The sequence below is a fragment of the Neovison vison genome, chromosome 7 (genome assembly GCF_020171115.1).
Source record: "Neovison vison isolate M4711 chromosome 7, ASM_NN_V1, whole genome shotgun sequence".
NCBI lineage: Eukaryota > Metazoa > Chordata > Mammalia > Carnivora > Mustelidae > Neogale > Neogale vison.
In genome coordinates this window covers 201,562,757-201,580,365 of record NC_058097.1, presented here as the reverse complement: position 1 = coordinate 201,580,365, position 17,609 = coordinate 201,562,757, and the positions used below count along the sequence as shown (strand labels likewise).

General features: G+C 40.5%; 1 protein-coding gene across 8 annotated transcripts in view; it reads right to left on the bottom strand.

Annotated features, from left to right (window-relative positions):
- Positions 1-17,609, bottom strand: part of C7H11orf80 (chromosome 7 C11orf80 homolog) — a 101,696-nt gene that overhangs the window by 10,266 nt on the left and 73,821 nt on the right. For 7 of the 8 annotated variants that reach the window (XM_044259777.1, XM_044259778.1, XM_044259779.1 and 4 more), the window contains 4 exons: positions 16,653-16,799; positions 12,069-12,190; positions 10,229-10,339; positions 9,035-9,133 (listed from right to left, as the gene is read on the bottom strand). In XM_044259777.1, coding sequence (XP_044115712.1) covers positions 9,035-9,133; positions 10,229-10,339; positions 12,069-12,190; positions 16,653-16,799 — 479 coding nt within the window. The remainder of the gene's footprint in view (positions 1-9,034; positions 9,134-10,228; positions 10,340-12,068; positions 12,191-16,652; positions 16,800-17,609) is intronic. The other variant, XM_044259780.1, reaches the window with a different exon arrangement.

Sequence of the window (17,609 nt, the reverse complement as noted above, 5' to 3'; positions counted from 1 at the left end):
AAGAGTTCCAGTTCCTCCATATCCTTGCCAATGCCTGGTATGGTCAGTCTTTTTATACCAAGTAGTTGTGAAATTATGCTTCTGACTTGCATTTTCCCTAATGACTAATGTTAGGCATCTTTCTTCTTTTGTATCTTTTGTGAAATGTGTGTTCAAGTCTTGTGCCCATTTTATTTTATTTTTATTTATTTTTTTTTTAAAAAAAGATTTTATTTATTTATTTGACAGAGAGAGATCACAAGCAGGCAGAGAGGCAGGCAGAGAGAGAGAGGAGGAAGCAGGCTCCCCGCTGAGCAGAGAGCCAGATGCGGGGCTCCATCCCAGGACCCTGAGATCATGACCAGAGCCGAAGGCAGCGGCCCAACCACTGAGCCACCCAGGCGCCCCCTTGTGCCCATTTTAAAAACTGGGTTGTTTTCTTATGCTTAAGTTTTGAGAGTTTTAAAATATTCTCAATATTAAGGTAAGGTTTTTAACTAAAAATCCAATCTCTTTAATAGACATAGGTGTAACAGACCAGGTATACAGAGCTATTGCTTTTTTTTTTTTTTTTTTTAAGATTTTATGTATTTGAGAGAGAGACCACATGCATGAGCAGGGAGAAGGGCAGAGTGGGAGGGAGAGGAGGAGGGGCAGAGGGAGAGGGAGAAGCCAAAACTCTATTGAGCAGGGAGCCCAATAAGGGGCTCCACTCCAGGACCCTGGGATCATGACCTCAGCTGAAGGCACTTGCCTAACCGACTGAGCCACCTAGCTGCCCCTAGAGCTGTTTCTTCCTGAGTGAAATTTAGTAATTTCTGTCCTTCAAGGAACTTGTCCATTTGATCTAAGTTGTCAAACTTATTGATACAATATTTAAAATTTAACATTCAGGGGCGCCTGGGTGGCTCAGCGGGTTAAGCCGCTGCCTTTGGCTCGGGTCATGAGCTCCGAGTCCTCGGATCGAGCCCCGCATCGGGCTCTCTGCTCAGCGGGGAGCCTGCTTCCTCCTCTCTCTCTCTCTCTGCCTGCTTGTGATCTCTCTCAATAAATCTCTCTCAAATAAATAAAATAAAATCTTTAAAAAAAATTTAACATTCAATACTGCTCATAATAATCCCTGATAATCCTTTTAATATCTGAGTTGTCACTTCTCTAATTTCTAATAGTAGAAATTTGTGTCTTCTGTGGTCTAAAAATATAATGGAATACCATGCAGCCATCAAAAGAAATGAAATCTTGCCATTTGCAACAATGTGGATGGAACTAGATGGTATTATGCTGAGCAAAATAAGTCAATCAGAGAAAGACAGTTATCATATGATCTCTCTGATATGAGGAAATTGAGAGATAGGGCAGGGGGTTGTGGGGGGTAGGAAAGGAAAAAATGAAACAAAATGGGATCGGGAGGGAGACAAACCATAAGAGACTCTTAATCTTACGAAATAAACTGGAGGTTGCTGCAGGGAGTTAGGGATAGGGTGGCTGGGTTATGGACATTGGGGAGGTTATGTGCTATGGTGAGTGCTGTGAAATGTATAAGCCTGATGATTCACAGATCTGTACCCCTGGGGCAAATAATAGATTATATGTTAATTTTTTAAAAGATATGAAAAAAAAAGAAATTTGTATCTTCTTTTATCCTGATTAGTCTGTTTAAATGTTTGTCAATTTTATTAATATTCTCAATAAACCACCTTTAAATCCTCATTGATTTTTCCCTACTGTTTTTGTTTTCTATTTTACTGACTTCCACTCTGACTTTATTATTTAATTTCTTCTGTTTGTGTGTAATTTGCTTTTCTTGTTCTAGTTTAAGTTGGAAGCTAAGACCATTGATTTGCGAACTTTTCCTTTTCTAACATAGGCATTTTTCTAAGTATTGCTTTAGAGAGAGCTCACAGATTTTGATAATTTGCATTTCCATTTAAATTATTTTTTACTTTCTCTTTTGCTTTTGTGTTTGACGCATGGGTTATTTATAAGTGTGTCATTTAATTTCCAAATAGTTGAAATTTTCTAGATATCATTCTGTCACTGATTTTACTTAAATCCAACTGTGGTCAAAAACATACTTTATATGACTTGAATTCTTTTAAGTTTATTGAGATGTATTTAATGGCTCAGAATATGGTTTACCTTGGGACACCTGGGTGGCTCAGTTGGTTAAGCAGCTGCCTTCGGCTCAGGTCATGATCCCAGCGTCCTGGGATCGAGTCCCACATCGGGCTCCTTGCTTGTCAGGGAGCCTGCTTCTCCCTCTGCCTCTGCCTGCCTCTCTGTCTGCCTGTGCTCTCTCTCTCTCCCTCTCTCTCTGAAAAATAAATAAAATCTTTAAAAAAAAAAAAAGAAAAGAAAAAAAGAATATGGTTTACCTTGTTAAATGTCCCTTTTGTACTTGAGAAAAATATTCTGCTGTGGTTGGGCAGGACGTTTTTATGAATATAAGTTAGGTGAAGTTACTAGTTCATAGTGAAGTTCATAGTGTTACTTAGGACTTCCACAGACTTACTGAATTTCTGTCTACTTTATCAATTATTAATAGAATTATGTTGAAATTTCCAAATATAATTGTGAATTTGTGGGGCGCCTGGGTGGCTCAGTGGTTTAAGCCTCTGCCTTCAGCTCAGGTCATGATCTCAGGGTCCTGGATTGAGCCCCGCATCGGGCTCTCTGCTCTGCAGGGAGTCTGCTTCTCCCTCTCTCTGCCTGCCTCTCAGCCTACTTGTGGTCTCTCTCTCTCTCTGTCAAATAAATAAAATCTTTTTTAAAAATTGTGAATTCGGGCGCCTGGGTGGCTCAGTGGATTAAGCTGCTGCCTTCGGCTCAGGTCATGATCTCAGGGTCCTGGGATCGAGTCCCACATCGGGCTCTCTGCTCAGCAGGGAGCCTGCTTCCTCCTCTCTCTCTCTCTCTCTGCCTGCCTCTCTGCCTACTTGTGATCTCTCTCTGTCAAATAAATAAATAAAATCTTTTTTAAAAATGTGAATTCGTCTATTTCTTCTTACAATAATTCTATTCTTCATTTATTTTAAAGTTCTCGCAAAAGTTTCATGAGGAGTGCCTGGGTGGCTCAGTGGGTTAAAGCCTCTGCCTTGGGCCCAGGTCATGATCTCAGGGTCTTGGGATCAAGCCCCACATCAGGCTCTCTGCTGAGCGGGGAGCCTGCTTCTCCCTCCCTCTTTTTCCATCTGCCTCTCTACTTGTGATCTCTCTCTCTGTCAAATAAATATCGTTAAAAAAGAGTTCCATGAACATCTGGGGCCATTATCTTCACTACACTGTACATACTGTATTGTATTCATCATTATGAAATGGCCCTCTTTATCCCTAGTAATATTGTTTGCTCTGAAATCTACTTTATAGCCTTTTTGATGGTTTTTTTAAAAAAGATTTTATATATTTATATGACAGACAGAGATCACAAGTAGGCAGAAAAGCAGGCAGAGAGAGAGAGAGAGAGAAAAGAAGAAGCAGGCTCCCCACTGAGCAGAGAGCTCGATCCCAGGACCCTGAAATCATGACCTGAGCTGAAGGCAGAGGCTTTAACCCACTGAGCCACCCAGATGCCCCTCCATGCTTTTTTTTTTGCAGAATTTTATTTTTTACATTTTTATTCATTTGACAGAGATCACAAGTAGGCTGAGAGGCAGGCAGAGAGAGAGGAAGGGAAGCAGGCTCCCTGCGGAGCAGAGAGCCTGATGCGGGGCTCAATCCCAGGACCCTGGGATCATGACCTGAGCTGAAGGCAGAGGCTTTAACCACTGAGCCACCCACGCGCCCCTACTTCTGTATTTTAAAGTGGGATTCTTATAGGCAGCATATTGTTCTCTTTATTTAATCTAGCAGTCTTGATCTTTTAATGTAAATAGTTGTAAAGACCACATTTAATATGATAATTGATATGGCTGAGTTTAAATATATCTTCTTGCTAACTGCTTTCTATTTGTCTCATCTGTACTTTGTTCTCTTTTCTCTTTTCTTCTTCTTCCTCTTTCTCTGCCCTCTTTTTGATTATTTTTTAAAAAGGGACTTTATTTTTTAGAGCAGTTTTAAGTTTATAGCAAAACTGAGGAGAAGGTACAGAGATTTCTCATATGCTCTCTGCCCCATATCTGTATAGCCTTTTCCATTATAAACATCCCCCATCAGACTGGTACATTTGTTACAAATGATAAAGCTACATTGACAGATCATTGTCATTCAAAGTCCATAGTTTACATGAGGGTTTACCCCTAGTGTTGTACATACCATGGCTCTGGACTAATGTATGACTTGTACCCACCATTACAGAATCATACAGAGTAGTTTCACTGCCCTGAAAGTCCTCTGTTTTTTATATTAATTCCTCCTTTTCCTTTAACCCTTGGAAATCACTGATCTTTTTACTGTCTCCATAGTTTTGTCTTTTCAAGAATGTTCTGCTTTTTCATACTGACTTCTTTTATTTAATAATATACCTTTAGGGGGTGCCTGGGTGGCTCAGTTGGTTAAGCAACTGCCTTCGGCTCAGGGCCTGATCCTGGAGTTCTGGAAGGGAGTCCTGCATCAGGCTCCCTGCTCGGTAGGGAGTCTGCTTCTCCCTCTGACCCCCCCCCCTTCTCATCTTCTCTCTCTCTCAAATAAATGAATAAAATCTTTAAAAAATATATATACCTTTAGGCTTCCTCCATGTGTTTTCATGGCTTTATGGCTCATTTATTCTTAGTGTAAAATAATATTCCATTGTCTGGATATGCCAGTTTATTTAACCATTCACCTACTGAAGGACATCTTGGTTGCCGCCAAACTGCTGTAAACATCCGTGTGCAGGTTTCTGTGTGAACCTAAGTTTTAACTCATTTGGATAAATACCAAGAAGCATGATTATTGGATCACATGGTTAAGAGTGTATTTAGTTTTTTAAGAAATTACCAAACTGCCTTCCAAAGTAGTTGTATCATCTTGCATTCTCACCAGCAATGAATGAGAATTCCTATTGTTCCACATCCTTGCCGGCATTTGGTGTCGTGGTCTGGATTTTGGCTACCGTAATAGGTATGTAGGAGTATCTCATTGTTTTAATTTGCATTTCCCTGATGACATAAGATGTGGGGCATCTTTTCATGTGCTTATTTGCCATCTTAAGTCTTCTTTGGTGAGGTGTCTGTTAAGGTCTTTGGCCTGTTTTTTTTTTTATTATTTTTTATTTTTTTGTGAGTTTTAAAAGTTCTTTGTGTATTTTGGATAATAGTTTCTTAATCATATGTGTCTTTTCCAATTATTTTCTCCCAGTCTGTGGCTTATCTTTTCATTCTCCGGAAGGCTGAATATGTTTTTTGACTCCGTTTTATCTCCTTTCTTAGTTTAATAGCTGCAACTCCTTGTTGTATTATTCTGATGGTTCCTTTCATCTTAACTTACCAGTCTACCTTCCAAGTAATATTAGCCACTCCGCATACAGTATAAGTCTTTGCAACAGTATATTTCCATTTTTCTCCTCCTGGTTTTTGTGCTGTTGTCATACACTTTACTTCACCAGAGGTTATAAACCTTACAATACATTATTGCTATTTTTAAAAAAAGATTTTTTTTTATTTATTTGACAGAGAGAGATCACAAGTAGGCAGAGAGAGTGGGGGAAAGCAGGCTCCCCGCTGAGCAGAGAGCCCAATGTGGGGCTGGATCCCAGGAGACCCTGGGATCATGATCTGAGCCATAGGCAGAGGCTTAACCCACTGAGCCACCCGGGCGCTTCCATTATTGCTATTTTTGCTTTAAAAAGTTAATTATGTTTTAAAGAGATTAAGGTAATGAGAAAAAAAGTCTTTATATTTATCCTCGTAGTCACCATTTTCCGTACTCTTCATTCCTTCGTGTAGATTCAGGTTTCTAGCTGGTATCACCTTTCTCCTACTTGAAGTACTTCCTTTACATTTCTCATCTGCTGATAATGAATTCTTTCAACTCTTGTATGTCATAAAAGGTCCTTACTTCATCTTCTTTTTTTCTTAAAGATTTAATTTTTGTTAGGTGAATAATCCTAGGTTGAAGGTTTTTTCTCCAGTACTGTAAAGATGTTGCTCCATTTTCTTCTAGCTTACACTGTTTCTGATGAGAAATTTTCTGTAATCCTTATCTTTGTTTCCTTGTAAATAAGCTTTCCTCACCCATTTGTCTATAAGATTTTTTCACCACTGGTTTTAACCTATTTAATTATGTTTGTGTAGTTTTGTTTTGTGGGCTTGGTGTTTCTTTTATTTATTTGACAGACAGAGATCATAAGTAGGCAGAGAAGCAGGCAGAGAGAGAGGAGGAAGCAAGCTCCCTGCTGAGCAGAGAGCCCGATGTGGGGCTCGATCCCAGGACCCTGGGATCATGACCTGAGCCGAAGGCAGAGGCTTTAACCCACTGAGCCACTGAGCCACCCGGGGGCCCCAACGGCTTGGTGTTTCTTAAGAGTCTTAGATCTATTAGATTTATAGATTCTATCAATTTGCAAAGTTTTCAGCCATTGTTCCCTCAAATATATTTTCTGCCCCATTTCTTCTTCAGATTCCCCAATTACACATATATTTAGGCTATGTGAAGCTGTCCCATAACTCACAGATATTCTATGTTTTATTATTATTATTTGTAAAGAAATCTTACCCTTTTAATTAATTAATCTTTTTTAGGGAGAACACGCACGTGAGCAGGGGAGAACACGTGTGAGCAGGGGGCGTTAGTGGAGTGGAAAAGAGTGGAAGGGGGAGGGAATCTTTTTTTTTTTAACAGATTAAGTTATTTTATTTATTTATTTGTTTATATTATGTTCAGTTAGCCAACAGATAGTACATCATTAGTTTGAGAGGGAGAGAACCTTAACCAGACTCCACGCTGAGCATGGACCCCAGTGCAGGGCTCAATCTCATGATCTTGACATCACAACCTGAGTCAAGATCAAGAATCAGATGCTTAATTGACTGAGCCACCCAACTGCCCCTTTGATATTATTATTATTATTTTAAATCACTGTGTTTCATTTCAGATAGTTTCTATTGCTGTGTGTTTCTCCTTAAGTGTCCAATGTGTCATTCATACTATTCAGTATAATTTCTACCTTGAAGACATCATAGTTTTCATCTTTACAGTTCATTTTGGGCCTTTTTTATACTTTCCATGTCTCTACTTGATATGTTCAGTCTTTCCTCTAGCTTCTTCCTGAACATACGGAATACGGTTATAATAATAACTCTCTTAATGTCTTTGTCTACTAATTCTAACTTCTGTGTCAGTTCTGGATCAGTTTTGATTCAATGATAATTGACCAATTAAGAGTTTTCTCTTCATTATGGGTTGTATATTCCTGCTTCTCACCATACCTATTAATTCTGATTAGATGCAAGGCACTGTGAATATTACCATAGTGGGTGCTGGATATTTCTAATAATCCTATAAATATTCTTGACCTTTGTTCTGTGATGCTGTTGAATTACTTGGAAACAACTTGATTCCTCTATGTCTTGCTTCTGCTTTTAAGCTTTGTTAGGCAGGACCAGAGGAGTGTTTATTAGTCAGAGGTTTAATTTTCCTCCATTCCGAAGGCAAGTATCTTCTTTTTTTTTTTTTTTAAAGATTTTATTTATTTATTTGACAGAGAGAGATCACAAGTAGACGGAGAGAGAGGCAGTCAGAGAGAGAGAGAGAGAGGGAAGCAGGCTCCCTGCCGAGCAGAGAGCCCGATGTGGGACTCGATCCCAGGACCCTGAGATCATGACCTGAGCTGAAGGCAGCGGCTCAACCCACTGAGCCACCCAGGCGCCCCAAGGCAAGTATCTTCTTAGTATTCTATATCATGCTCCATAAATTATAAAGCTTTCCTCTCTGGTTGATGGAAATAGGCACTATTCCCGGCCCTTTTAAGCTCTGCATATTATTCCCTCTAATCCTTCTGGGTGGTTCTTTACCTGAATAGTTTCTTCACAAGACTGAGCTGATTCATACTCATCTGAATAAAAGAGAAGGAACCCTGCAGATTCTCAGAATTCTCTCTGTATGGAGTTCTTTCTTTTCTGATAGTTCACCCTGAAAACTTTATCTGTTTTGGCATACTGGAATTCCCAGCTTCATCTATTCAACTCAGGGAAACCACTAGGCTTTGCCTGGATACCTTCTCCCTGTTCAATGGCCTCTGTACTTTCTCTAGGCAGTATGTTAGGGTAATCATAGGGCTCACTTCATTTGTTTTCCACATCTCAGGAAAGACTATCCTATTCATTGCTGCTCAGTGTCTTGAGAACCATTGTTTTATATGTTGTGTCTGGATTTTTTTTTTTTATTTCAGTCAAGAGAGTAAATCTAGTTCCTGACACTCTGTCTTGGCCAGAAGCCACTGTATAATAGTATCACCCTTACTCTCTTTTATTTACTCATATTATACTTTAGTTCCACAAAGGCCAGTCCTACTGATTGGAGCCAAGAGAGCCAGAAGAGTGGGCTTTAGTTGGAACACTGTTTCAGTTATACCTGCAATCTGGAGATATACAGAATCTCCCAGCTATGAATCTTTTCACTCATTAGAGGAGTCTGTCATAAAACCAGATGAAGCTGTTTGAGCTCCTTGAGGGTGGAGACCCCAACTAATGCAATTCTCTATCTCCAGCACCCAGAAAGGTAAATAAAGTATGGCTTTGATTAGACAAAACTAAACAAAAATATTCCACTGTAATGGTAGCTGTGTGCTCAGCACTTTACATACATTATTTTATTCAAACCTCACAACAGTTATTTCAGGTTATGCATCATTCCTATTTTATTGATAAAGAAACTAAGGCTTAGAAAGGTTAAACAGCTTCCACAATACTACACAACTAGCTAGTGGCCGAAATGGAATTTGAGCAACATCTAGCTATGCTCTTGACCTTTGTGTAATACTGTATTTTATAAAGTTTTCCTAAACCACAGGCTTCCCTACTGAAAGACTAACCTCAGATTGTGCAATCTAAAGTACCTGCCCCTAACCACCCGTATTCAGGGTTCCCACATATCAGTATGGAAGATCTCCACCAAAGTACAATTAGTACTTTATACTTACCTGCTTCGTCTCACATGAGCAGTAGGGAAGAGATCGGTGCCGGGTGATGTCATGAAATGATTTGTGCAGTTTGGTCCCAAATTCTTGAGTGTCAACTGCCTAAAATGGGCCAGAGATGAAATGTGCTGAGTTCCAGTACTGGCAACCAAAAGGAAGGCACCCACAGGATATGGGAAGAGTATATGTGCTGCCGAAGCGAGCACAGGATATGGGAAGAGGATGAGACAAATAGGAAGGCAAACCACTGACATCCCTCTTGTTATGTTTGGAGTTTCCTTAATTCCTATGGACACATAGAAGTAGAGAGGCGCCCTGGGATACATGCCATGGGACAAGTAGCTGTGGTTCCTATGGCTTCCAGTGTCTGTTACCTAACCAAGATCTTTCAAACAAGGCCTTTGCTCTCCTAGCTCTACAGGAAATACATATCCCAGAGATTTCTCTGTTCATAAAGGGGTTATATAAACTGCTTTCCTCTAAAACAAGTGCCAGGAGAGCAGAGGCTTCACTATATTCAACTAAGACTGACATAAGAACTTTTCCTCAAATAAGTCTTTTAGTAAATAAAAGAAGATAATAGCATCCATAAGGAATGGGTAATAGCTTCTAAGTTTTAGTATAGAATTGCAGGATATTAGGGTTGAAGGGGACAAGAGTAATCCCCTAATACAACAAACGAATTTTACAGATGAGAAAACTAAAATCCAAAAAGGTGAAGTAACCCACCTAAGATTTCATGACTTGTTATACAAAAGTTAGGCCTGACCTAAGGATTTCCAGCGTGGCATTCTTCTCATTACCCTGTGCTATCCACATGATCCAGAAAGCTGAAGCTGTAGGATGCACTAGATTATAAAGGTGTTATGCTCTTAGACTCTACTTTATTCTTCAATAAAGAACTGGGAATCACTGTCTAATCTTGGTTCTAACTGTAACAGCTATGTGACCTAAAGCAAGTAGAAATTTTAGATAACTTATTTTCTCATTTATAAAGTAGTACATACATACTATCCATTCAATAAATATTTCTTAAAACACCACAGGCCTGACACTATGTATGTAAAATCAGAATTTTTGATCACAGTAGGATAAAATGAAATAATGTTTCTAAAAGCTCTGTACATAATGCTGTGTTTGGCAGTAGAATGTCATTAGAACCCTGGCACTATTCAGCAGCCCCAAGTTCCCACTAACTTGAAGGGCCTGGAGACAGATCTTTCGGAAGCTGTTGCTGGTGCTTCCAGTCACGATACTCATGATGGAATTCACAGCCACTGAGAGTGAGGCCTGAAATTTCTGAAGATCCTAAGGAACATAATAAGAAGAGATGGTAGTTTGTAATAATCCCAAGCTACTGGTTCAGAGAATCCCAAAGGAATCAAAGATTTCAGTAACAGCAGGATTTCAACAACTCTTCCCCCACCCCCATCAACAATACTTACTGAGATCATGCCATGGAAAGAACACTTATGGACTGAAACAATGTTCTCTCCCCTTTTGCAGAGATCACTTACTGACACAGAAATATTCAGAAAAGATAAGCCATAAGACACTAGGCAATAAAACAGATGTGCCTGCTATTTAAAAAAAAAAAAAAGCTTTAAACTTTGCCCTCTTAGTGTGGGTTTTTTCCCTCAAAGGGGGCCATATGAATTTAAGAAATATGTTACAAAAAGTATATAGGATATAGGAAGTCAGAAAGTCAGATAAAAAGAGAAAGTGTTGGGGCACCTGGGTTGATCAGTTGGTTAAGCCTCTCCCTTGGGCTCAGGTCATGATCCTGGAGTCCCAGGATCAAGATCCCTGCTCAGTGAGGAGACTGCTTCTCCCTCTCCCTGGGCTCCTGCCTCTTTCCCCACACCCCAAGCTTATGTTCTCTTGCTCTCTCTTGTTCACGCTCTCTCTCACCTTACACCAGTTAGAATGGCCAAAATTAGCAAGACAGGAAACAACGTGTGTTGGAGAGGATGTGGAGAAAGGGGAACCCTCTTACACTGTTGGTGGGAATGCAAGTTGGTGCAGCCACTTTGGAGAACAGTGTGGAGATTCCTTAAGAAATTAAAAATAGAGCTTCCCTATGACCCCGCATTGTACTACTGGGTATTTACCCCAAAGATACAGATGTAGTGAAAAGAAGGGCCATCTCTACCCCAATGTCTATAGCAGCAATGGCCACGGTCACCAAACTGTAGAAAGAACCAAGATGCCCTTCAACAGACGAATGGATAAGGAAGATGTGGACCATATACACTATGGAGTATTATGCCTCCATCAGAAAGAATGAATACCCAACTTTTGTATCAACATGGATGGGACTGGAAGAGATTATGTTGAGTGAAATAAGTCAAGCAGAGAGAGTCAATTATCATACGGTTTCACTTATTTGTGGAGCATAACAAATAACATGGAGGACACAGGGAGATGGAGAGGAGAAGGGAGTTGGGGGAAATTGGAAGGGGAGATGAACCATGAGAGACTATGGACTCTGAAAAACAATCTGAGGGTTTTGAAGGGGTGGGGGGGGTGGGAGGTTGGGGGAACCAAGTGGTGGGTGTTTATGGAGGGCACGTATTGCATGGAGCACTGGGTGTGGTGCATAAACGATGAATTCTGTTATGCTGAAAAGAAATAAAATAAATAAGTAAATAAATAAATAAACAAAATCTTAAAAAAAAAGGGAACGTGAGGTTATAAACCATTAGGAAATGAGGGAAAAATGTAAGGTTTAGAGAAGCAGTAGCTCCAAACGCATGTGTGAAAGGGAAGAAAGATAAGGAAAGGCTCATTATTAGTAATTTTTCTCGATTATTTTGTCCCTATTTACTCAAATTCACCCATTAGGGTGAATTATGGTCCACATCTTGTACTTGTACTATGCAAGCTGGTACAGTGACATATGCTAAGTTAAATCTTGAGTTCCTAGGCTAGAGGCCATGTTAGGATCAACCAAGGTGACAAAAGAAGACTAGGCATTAAGGGAGGAAGGGCTCTCAAGCTCGGTCATATCCTCTAGTTCGTATGAATTTCTTATTACCTTGGTAGCCTGGTGATGCTGCTCTAAGGCCTGGTCCATGGCAACCTGGATGGAATCTTGCACTACGCTGTGGCTCTCCACGAGGATGGCACTGAGATGAGTGGTGAGCAAAGTGTGGACTCCTAAGGGGAGGGAAAATATTGGTAACTTTGAATGAGAATGTCCAAGACTTCAAGACTGCTGTTATGGTGCTATGAGTTAGGGGTGGAATGAGAAAGAGGCCTCTTGGAAGAAGAGGACACTTTTGCCTATCCACAAATAATTACTTTTTTAGACCAAACAAACAATCAAAACCACCCCCACAAAAAAAACCCCAAAACAAAACAAAACCCCCCGAAAACAAACAACAACAAAAGGTCAGCAACTTAAAACCCATCCAATTCCACTTGCAAATGAAAAAGACTTCAAAAACTAAGTGTGAAGGTTGACATTATTTTTGAAGAGACAAGGGCGGGATCTGTTTAATTCATATCAGAAACAGAACTATATACCACATACTATAAAAAATGACACTGGTGACTTCCAAAGGATAGGAGGAGGAGGAGGAAGAGAAAAAGGAAAGGCCTGTTGACAGTGTGTCTACCCTACTCCCTTCCTATGTGAGCATCACTGTTGGGGTGAGCCACTGCTACTGTCAGGGTCTCAATCCTTTCACCTATCCTGTGATACAAAAAAAGTTAACACTCACAAAGATGACTCTAAGACTGCTGGTACAAGGCACTTTTATTTATTTTTTATTTTATTTTTTTCTTCAACGTATTTTTAAATGGGGCTATTTCTAATTAACCATAGGCACCACTGCTCAGAAGAAAAGCTAACAGTTAAGAGAAATAGGCAAAATATTGGGGCGCCTGGGTGGCTCAGTGGGTTAAGCCGCTGCCTTCGGCTCAGGTCATGATCTCAGGGTCCTGGGATCGAGTCCCGCATTGGGCTCTCTGCTCAGCAGGGAGCCTGCTTCCCTCTCTCTCTCTCTCTGCCTGCCTCTCCATCTACTTGTGATTTCTCTCTGTCAATAAATAAATAAAATCTTTAAAAAAAAAAGAGAGAGAAATAGGTAAAATATGTCAAACAATAATAGGCTACCCTGATGACCCAGAGACAACAGACATGGGAAGACAAATTCACTTTATACCTGAGAAAATCCTTGTAATTAACCTTTCCTTTTTCAGTATTTTTCTGTTCTCCCCTGAATACTCCGTGCAAAGGCTATGGTGAAGCAGCCCACAGCTGGTTTTTCTCAGGGCTGCATTAAAAATGCAAACCAGAAGGTACATTTTCTACCACAAGGCACCATGATTCTATCCCAGAAAGGAATGCAAAATGTGGTCTGCTCAAAGGGAATCCAAAATTGGAGTCTGGAGAACATAGATTCCAGAGTGAATTCAACCACTAGCTTGTGGTGACCGAGTCCCTTCACTTTTCTCACTTCAAAACTAAAACCGGCTTTATACCACCTGCTCTCACAGGCATGTTGCGCAGATAAACTGGGATAATATGTGTGAAGTGTTTTTAAATGTACATTGCAATATGCAACGGGACAATATTGCTATTGCTATGATGATATCGTATGGATTACTGTTTTCTATTGTTTGGTGCTAAAAATAGCCTCAAGAAACCAGTTAGGCCCTTTTTGAAAGCAGACATTTAATTAAAAAGCTACAAGTTTGTTCCCCTAAAACTGATGATACTACCAGATGCCTTTAACGTTGTAGCAAAATAATGAGTTAATCATAGAAAAGTTACCATGACAAGGTGGGCAGGAGGCCAGTTAAGTGATTTTTTAAGACACATGGAAACAGACTGTAGTTCTGCACAATCTGTTTCCTAAAAGTAGCTCTAGAGAAAGCTTTCAAGGATATGAGAAAGAATATGGGAGAAAGAAGATAAAATTACTGTGTCTTGAGGCGCCTCGGTGGCTCAGTGGTTTAAAGCCTCTGCCTTTGGCTCAGGTCATGATCCCAGGGTCCTGGGATCGAGCCCTGCTTCGGGCTCTCTGCTCAGCGGAGAGCCTGCTTCCTCCTCTCTCTCTCTCTCTGCCTGCCTCTCTGCCTACTTGTGATCTCTGTCAAATAAATAAATAATCTTAAAAAAAATTTACTGTGTCTCTATTCATATATCTATATCTACATACCTTTACCATATACCCTTTTTCAAAGGCTAGTCCTACACTACCAGATGTGTAAGGAAATTTATAAAGATACATAGTATGGGGGCTCTTAGGTGGTTCAGTCAGTTGAGCAGCTTGCTGTTGATTTCGGCTCAGGTCATCATCTCGGGCTCCTGGGATCAAGCCCAGTGACAGCATCATTGGGCTCCATGCTCAGCAGGGAGTCTGTTTCAGGATTTTCTCTCTCTCTCTCTGCCCTCCCCACTCTCTCAAATAAATAAATCTTTTTTTTTTAAAGATACTTAGTATATTTACTAATGCAGTGATGAATTTCTATTTAATCCAGTATCAAGTGTCAACTACCTGAGATGCTACAGGCCCTCAGAGTCAAGCTAAGCAGAGATGTATGAACGATCAAATTACTGCAAGAATGACTGGAACCACTGGTTTTTGAGGAATCTGAGTTCTTCAGGTGTGTTCGATAGGATTCAGAAAATGGTATGAGACTCTCTGTCATCCCAGGGAAGACTGAATGTGATAATGCCTCTAGCCGACCTCAAAACAAAACAGAATAAAACAAACAAAATCGAAACCGAACAACAACCAACAAAAAAAGCCTGCCAAAAGACATAGATCTTGAGTCGTAAGAGGGTCTTAGACTTGGAGGGGCTTTGATTGCACCTAGTCTAACAATCTCACATTAAATACATGAAAAGGGAAGATCAGATGATTTATGTGACTTGTTTCCCAAAAATCACCAAGGAATTCGATAGCAGAACTAAGATTATAGCCAGCTTTCTTGATTCTACCCTGAAGTCCTTTCCACTATACTAAGATTTTTCTCTTATCAGCCTCTGTCCCTAAGAGTGCAGGCTGGTAACAACCCTAGGCCTCCTCACTTTGTCCTCCCTGCTGGAAGCCTCATTAGTCTGGGTCCCTTCAGGCTCCCATTCCAGGGCCTTGATGAATGGAAGAGTGGGGCACCAGACAACAGCTCTTCAAATGAAAAGCGGCAGGCCAGAACCCACAAAAGTGGTGTGCTTCTCTCCTAAACAATACACACATACTGGGGAAGACCAGAGAAGCAGAGAAATCGGGAAGCAAAAAAAATCCCACAGCTGACACCAGTTTGTTCAATAAATAGTTGGCACCAGTCAGCAGGAGCTCTTCTGCTCTGGGGACTAAGCTGTCTCCTTTCTCTCATGACTCAGTGGGAGCAGGGCCACAGCAAATGAGCACGGCATAGCTGGAGCAGAACCCCAAGAAAAAACAGTGGCTCACAGAGCGCACAGCAGCATATTGGGAGCACTGAAAGGGAGGCTTCTGAACCTTTCCTCGCACATTTATAAGCTCCATGTCTTGCTATTTCCAAGTTTAGGAGGGCATTGGGAAACTCTCTTTGGGGCACCTGGGTGCTCAGTTGGTTAAGTGTCTGCCTTCAGCCCAGATAATGATCCCTGATTGGGCCCTGGGAGCAAGCCCCCTGCTCAGCAGGGTGTCTCCTTCCTCTTCCTCTGCCCCTCCCCCTCCCCTGCTCACACTCTCGCAAATAAATAAAATCTTAAAGAAAAAGGAAACACTTAAATTTATATCTCAGTATTTATGGGATTAAAATGCATAAGCCAACTCACACTCAGTGGTTTTCAAACTTCACTATATTTAAAAATTACCTGAGAATCTTGTTAAAAATGCAGACTCTTGAGCCACACCATATTTTTACATTATAACAAAGCAGTGAGTTAATCCTTGGCTCAGGAAGCAGCATATTCTCAAATACTGTAGGTGATTCTGATGCATGCATTTCACAGACCACCAACCAGAACCTTTCTGGTAAAAGGTTATCACCAATTTGTTAGATAAACTCTAAAGTCCCCCTTTGTATGCCAGAACAAGGACCGTTTCTCCCTTTCCAGAGGTCCATGTGGCAGTCACAGAAAAGTCATTCATACCATTACATGCCCACACCTCCCTATGTTGTAGCTGAGAGAGATGTTGCCTCAAGGCCAAGCAGTTGAGAGTAATGTTTCTTGATTCCACCTGGAAAAGTGGTAATGTGGTGGACAGTTCTCAGGCCTGAGCTTTAAAAATATACTGCTATCTGAATCCTGTCTCAGTCCAAGGAAATCATAATCCCTGGGGGTGATGTCTGGGCAATTTTTAGAAGCTCACCAGGTAATATATCAAGCAGCTAAGGTTGAAAACCACTCATCTAAGGTAACAGACTCTGTAGAGACATTACAGAAGTATCCACAGATATCTGGCCAACTAAACCTGGGAATGTCATCATTTGAGGGGTGTTTCAAGATACTTATCTTTTCCATAGAGCATATAGTTTAACTTTTTTAGGCAAGGTTTTTCATTAAAATTCATTTTTCTACAGAAATATATGTAATTCAGACATGTGCATCATATAAAGTCTCCCTTTCTTTACTTTCTTATCACTTAAGCACACCCAAACCGGCAGCCCCTATACCTACTCCACAGTTCTGTTTGCTGGACTGGAAATCCGCTGTGAAAATCCACAAAGAGAAAAAGCAGCAGCGTTTGTCCCTGGGAGTCCATATTCTGAGACTGATCTCCCACACTGGATTCCACCTGATAACTCACATCTGGAAGCACCAAATCTAGAGGACAAGATATTACACGGTATTCTAACATAAGCCCTCAGAATGCTGAGTAAATAAAGAACCTATACCTCAAAGAAGGATCTGAGACAGATCTAAATTCAAACACTCCCTTCTCCTCCTGAACCTGTTGTTCTAGCCACTTGATGGAAGCAAAGAATAGGGACTCCTAGAAGGAACATCAAAATAACAGCTGGGTGTGCAAAATGCAAACCAAACAGCACTCCTTAGAACTTACTGGGAAACATTAGTATAATACAGTTGCTGATTCCCCACATGACTTTCCCAGATAGATATCACTAGTAAGGGGCAGAGGTTAGAGTCAAAGCTGAATAACGATAATGACAACAGCTAATTTGTATTAAATGCTTACTTCAGTATGTTAAATTCTTCACATGGACTATCTAAATACGTAGTCTTCTCAACAACACTATGGCATAGGACCTATCCTTATATCATTTTACAGATTAAAAAAAGGCACCAATAGATTAAATACATTGCCCAAAATGAGGCAATAAGGTGGTGGAACTGTTTTAGACAGACTCAAAAATCTGTGTTCTTAACCACATTACTATAATTGTATTTGTATCCCCAGGTAATCTGATGCCCTACAGTCACTTTCTAGCACCTTGATCCTTTAGAATACAATCATGATAGTCCTAAGTTTCACCCAGGTCCATACGGAGAAGTACCTCCATGTGGATTCTGGTTCTGTCCTTTACAGTAATGAGTGAGGGAAGGAGATGAAGGGACATTTTCTACATTACTCATTTCCAAAGTAAACTGAGCAAGTTCAGGCACTGTGAATTG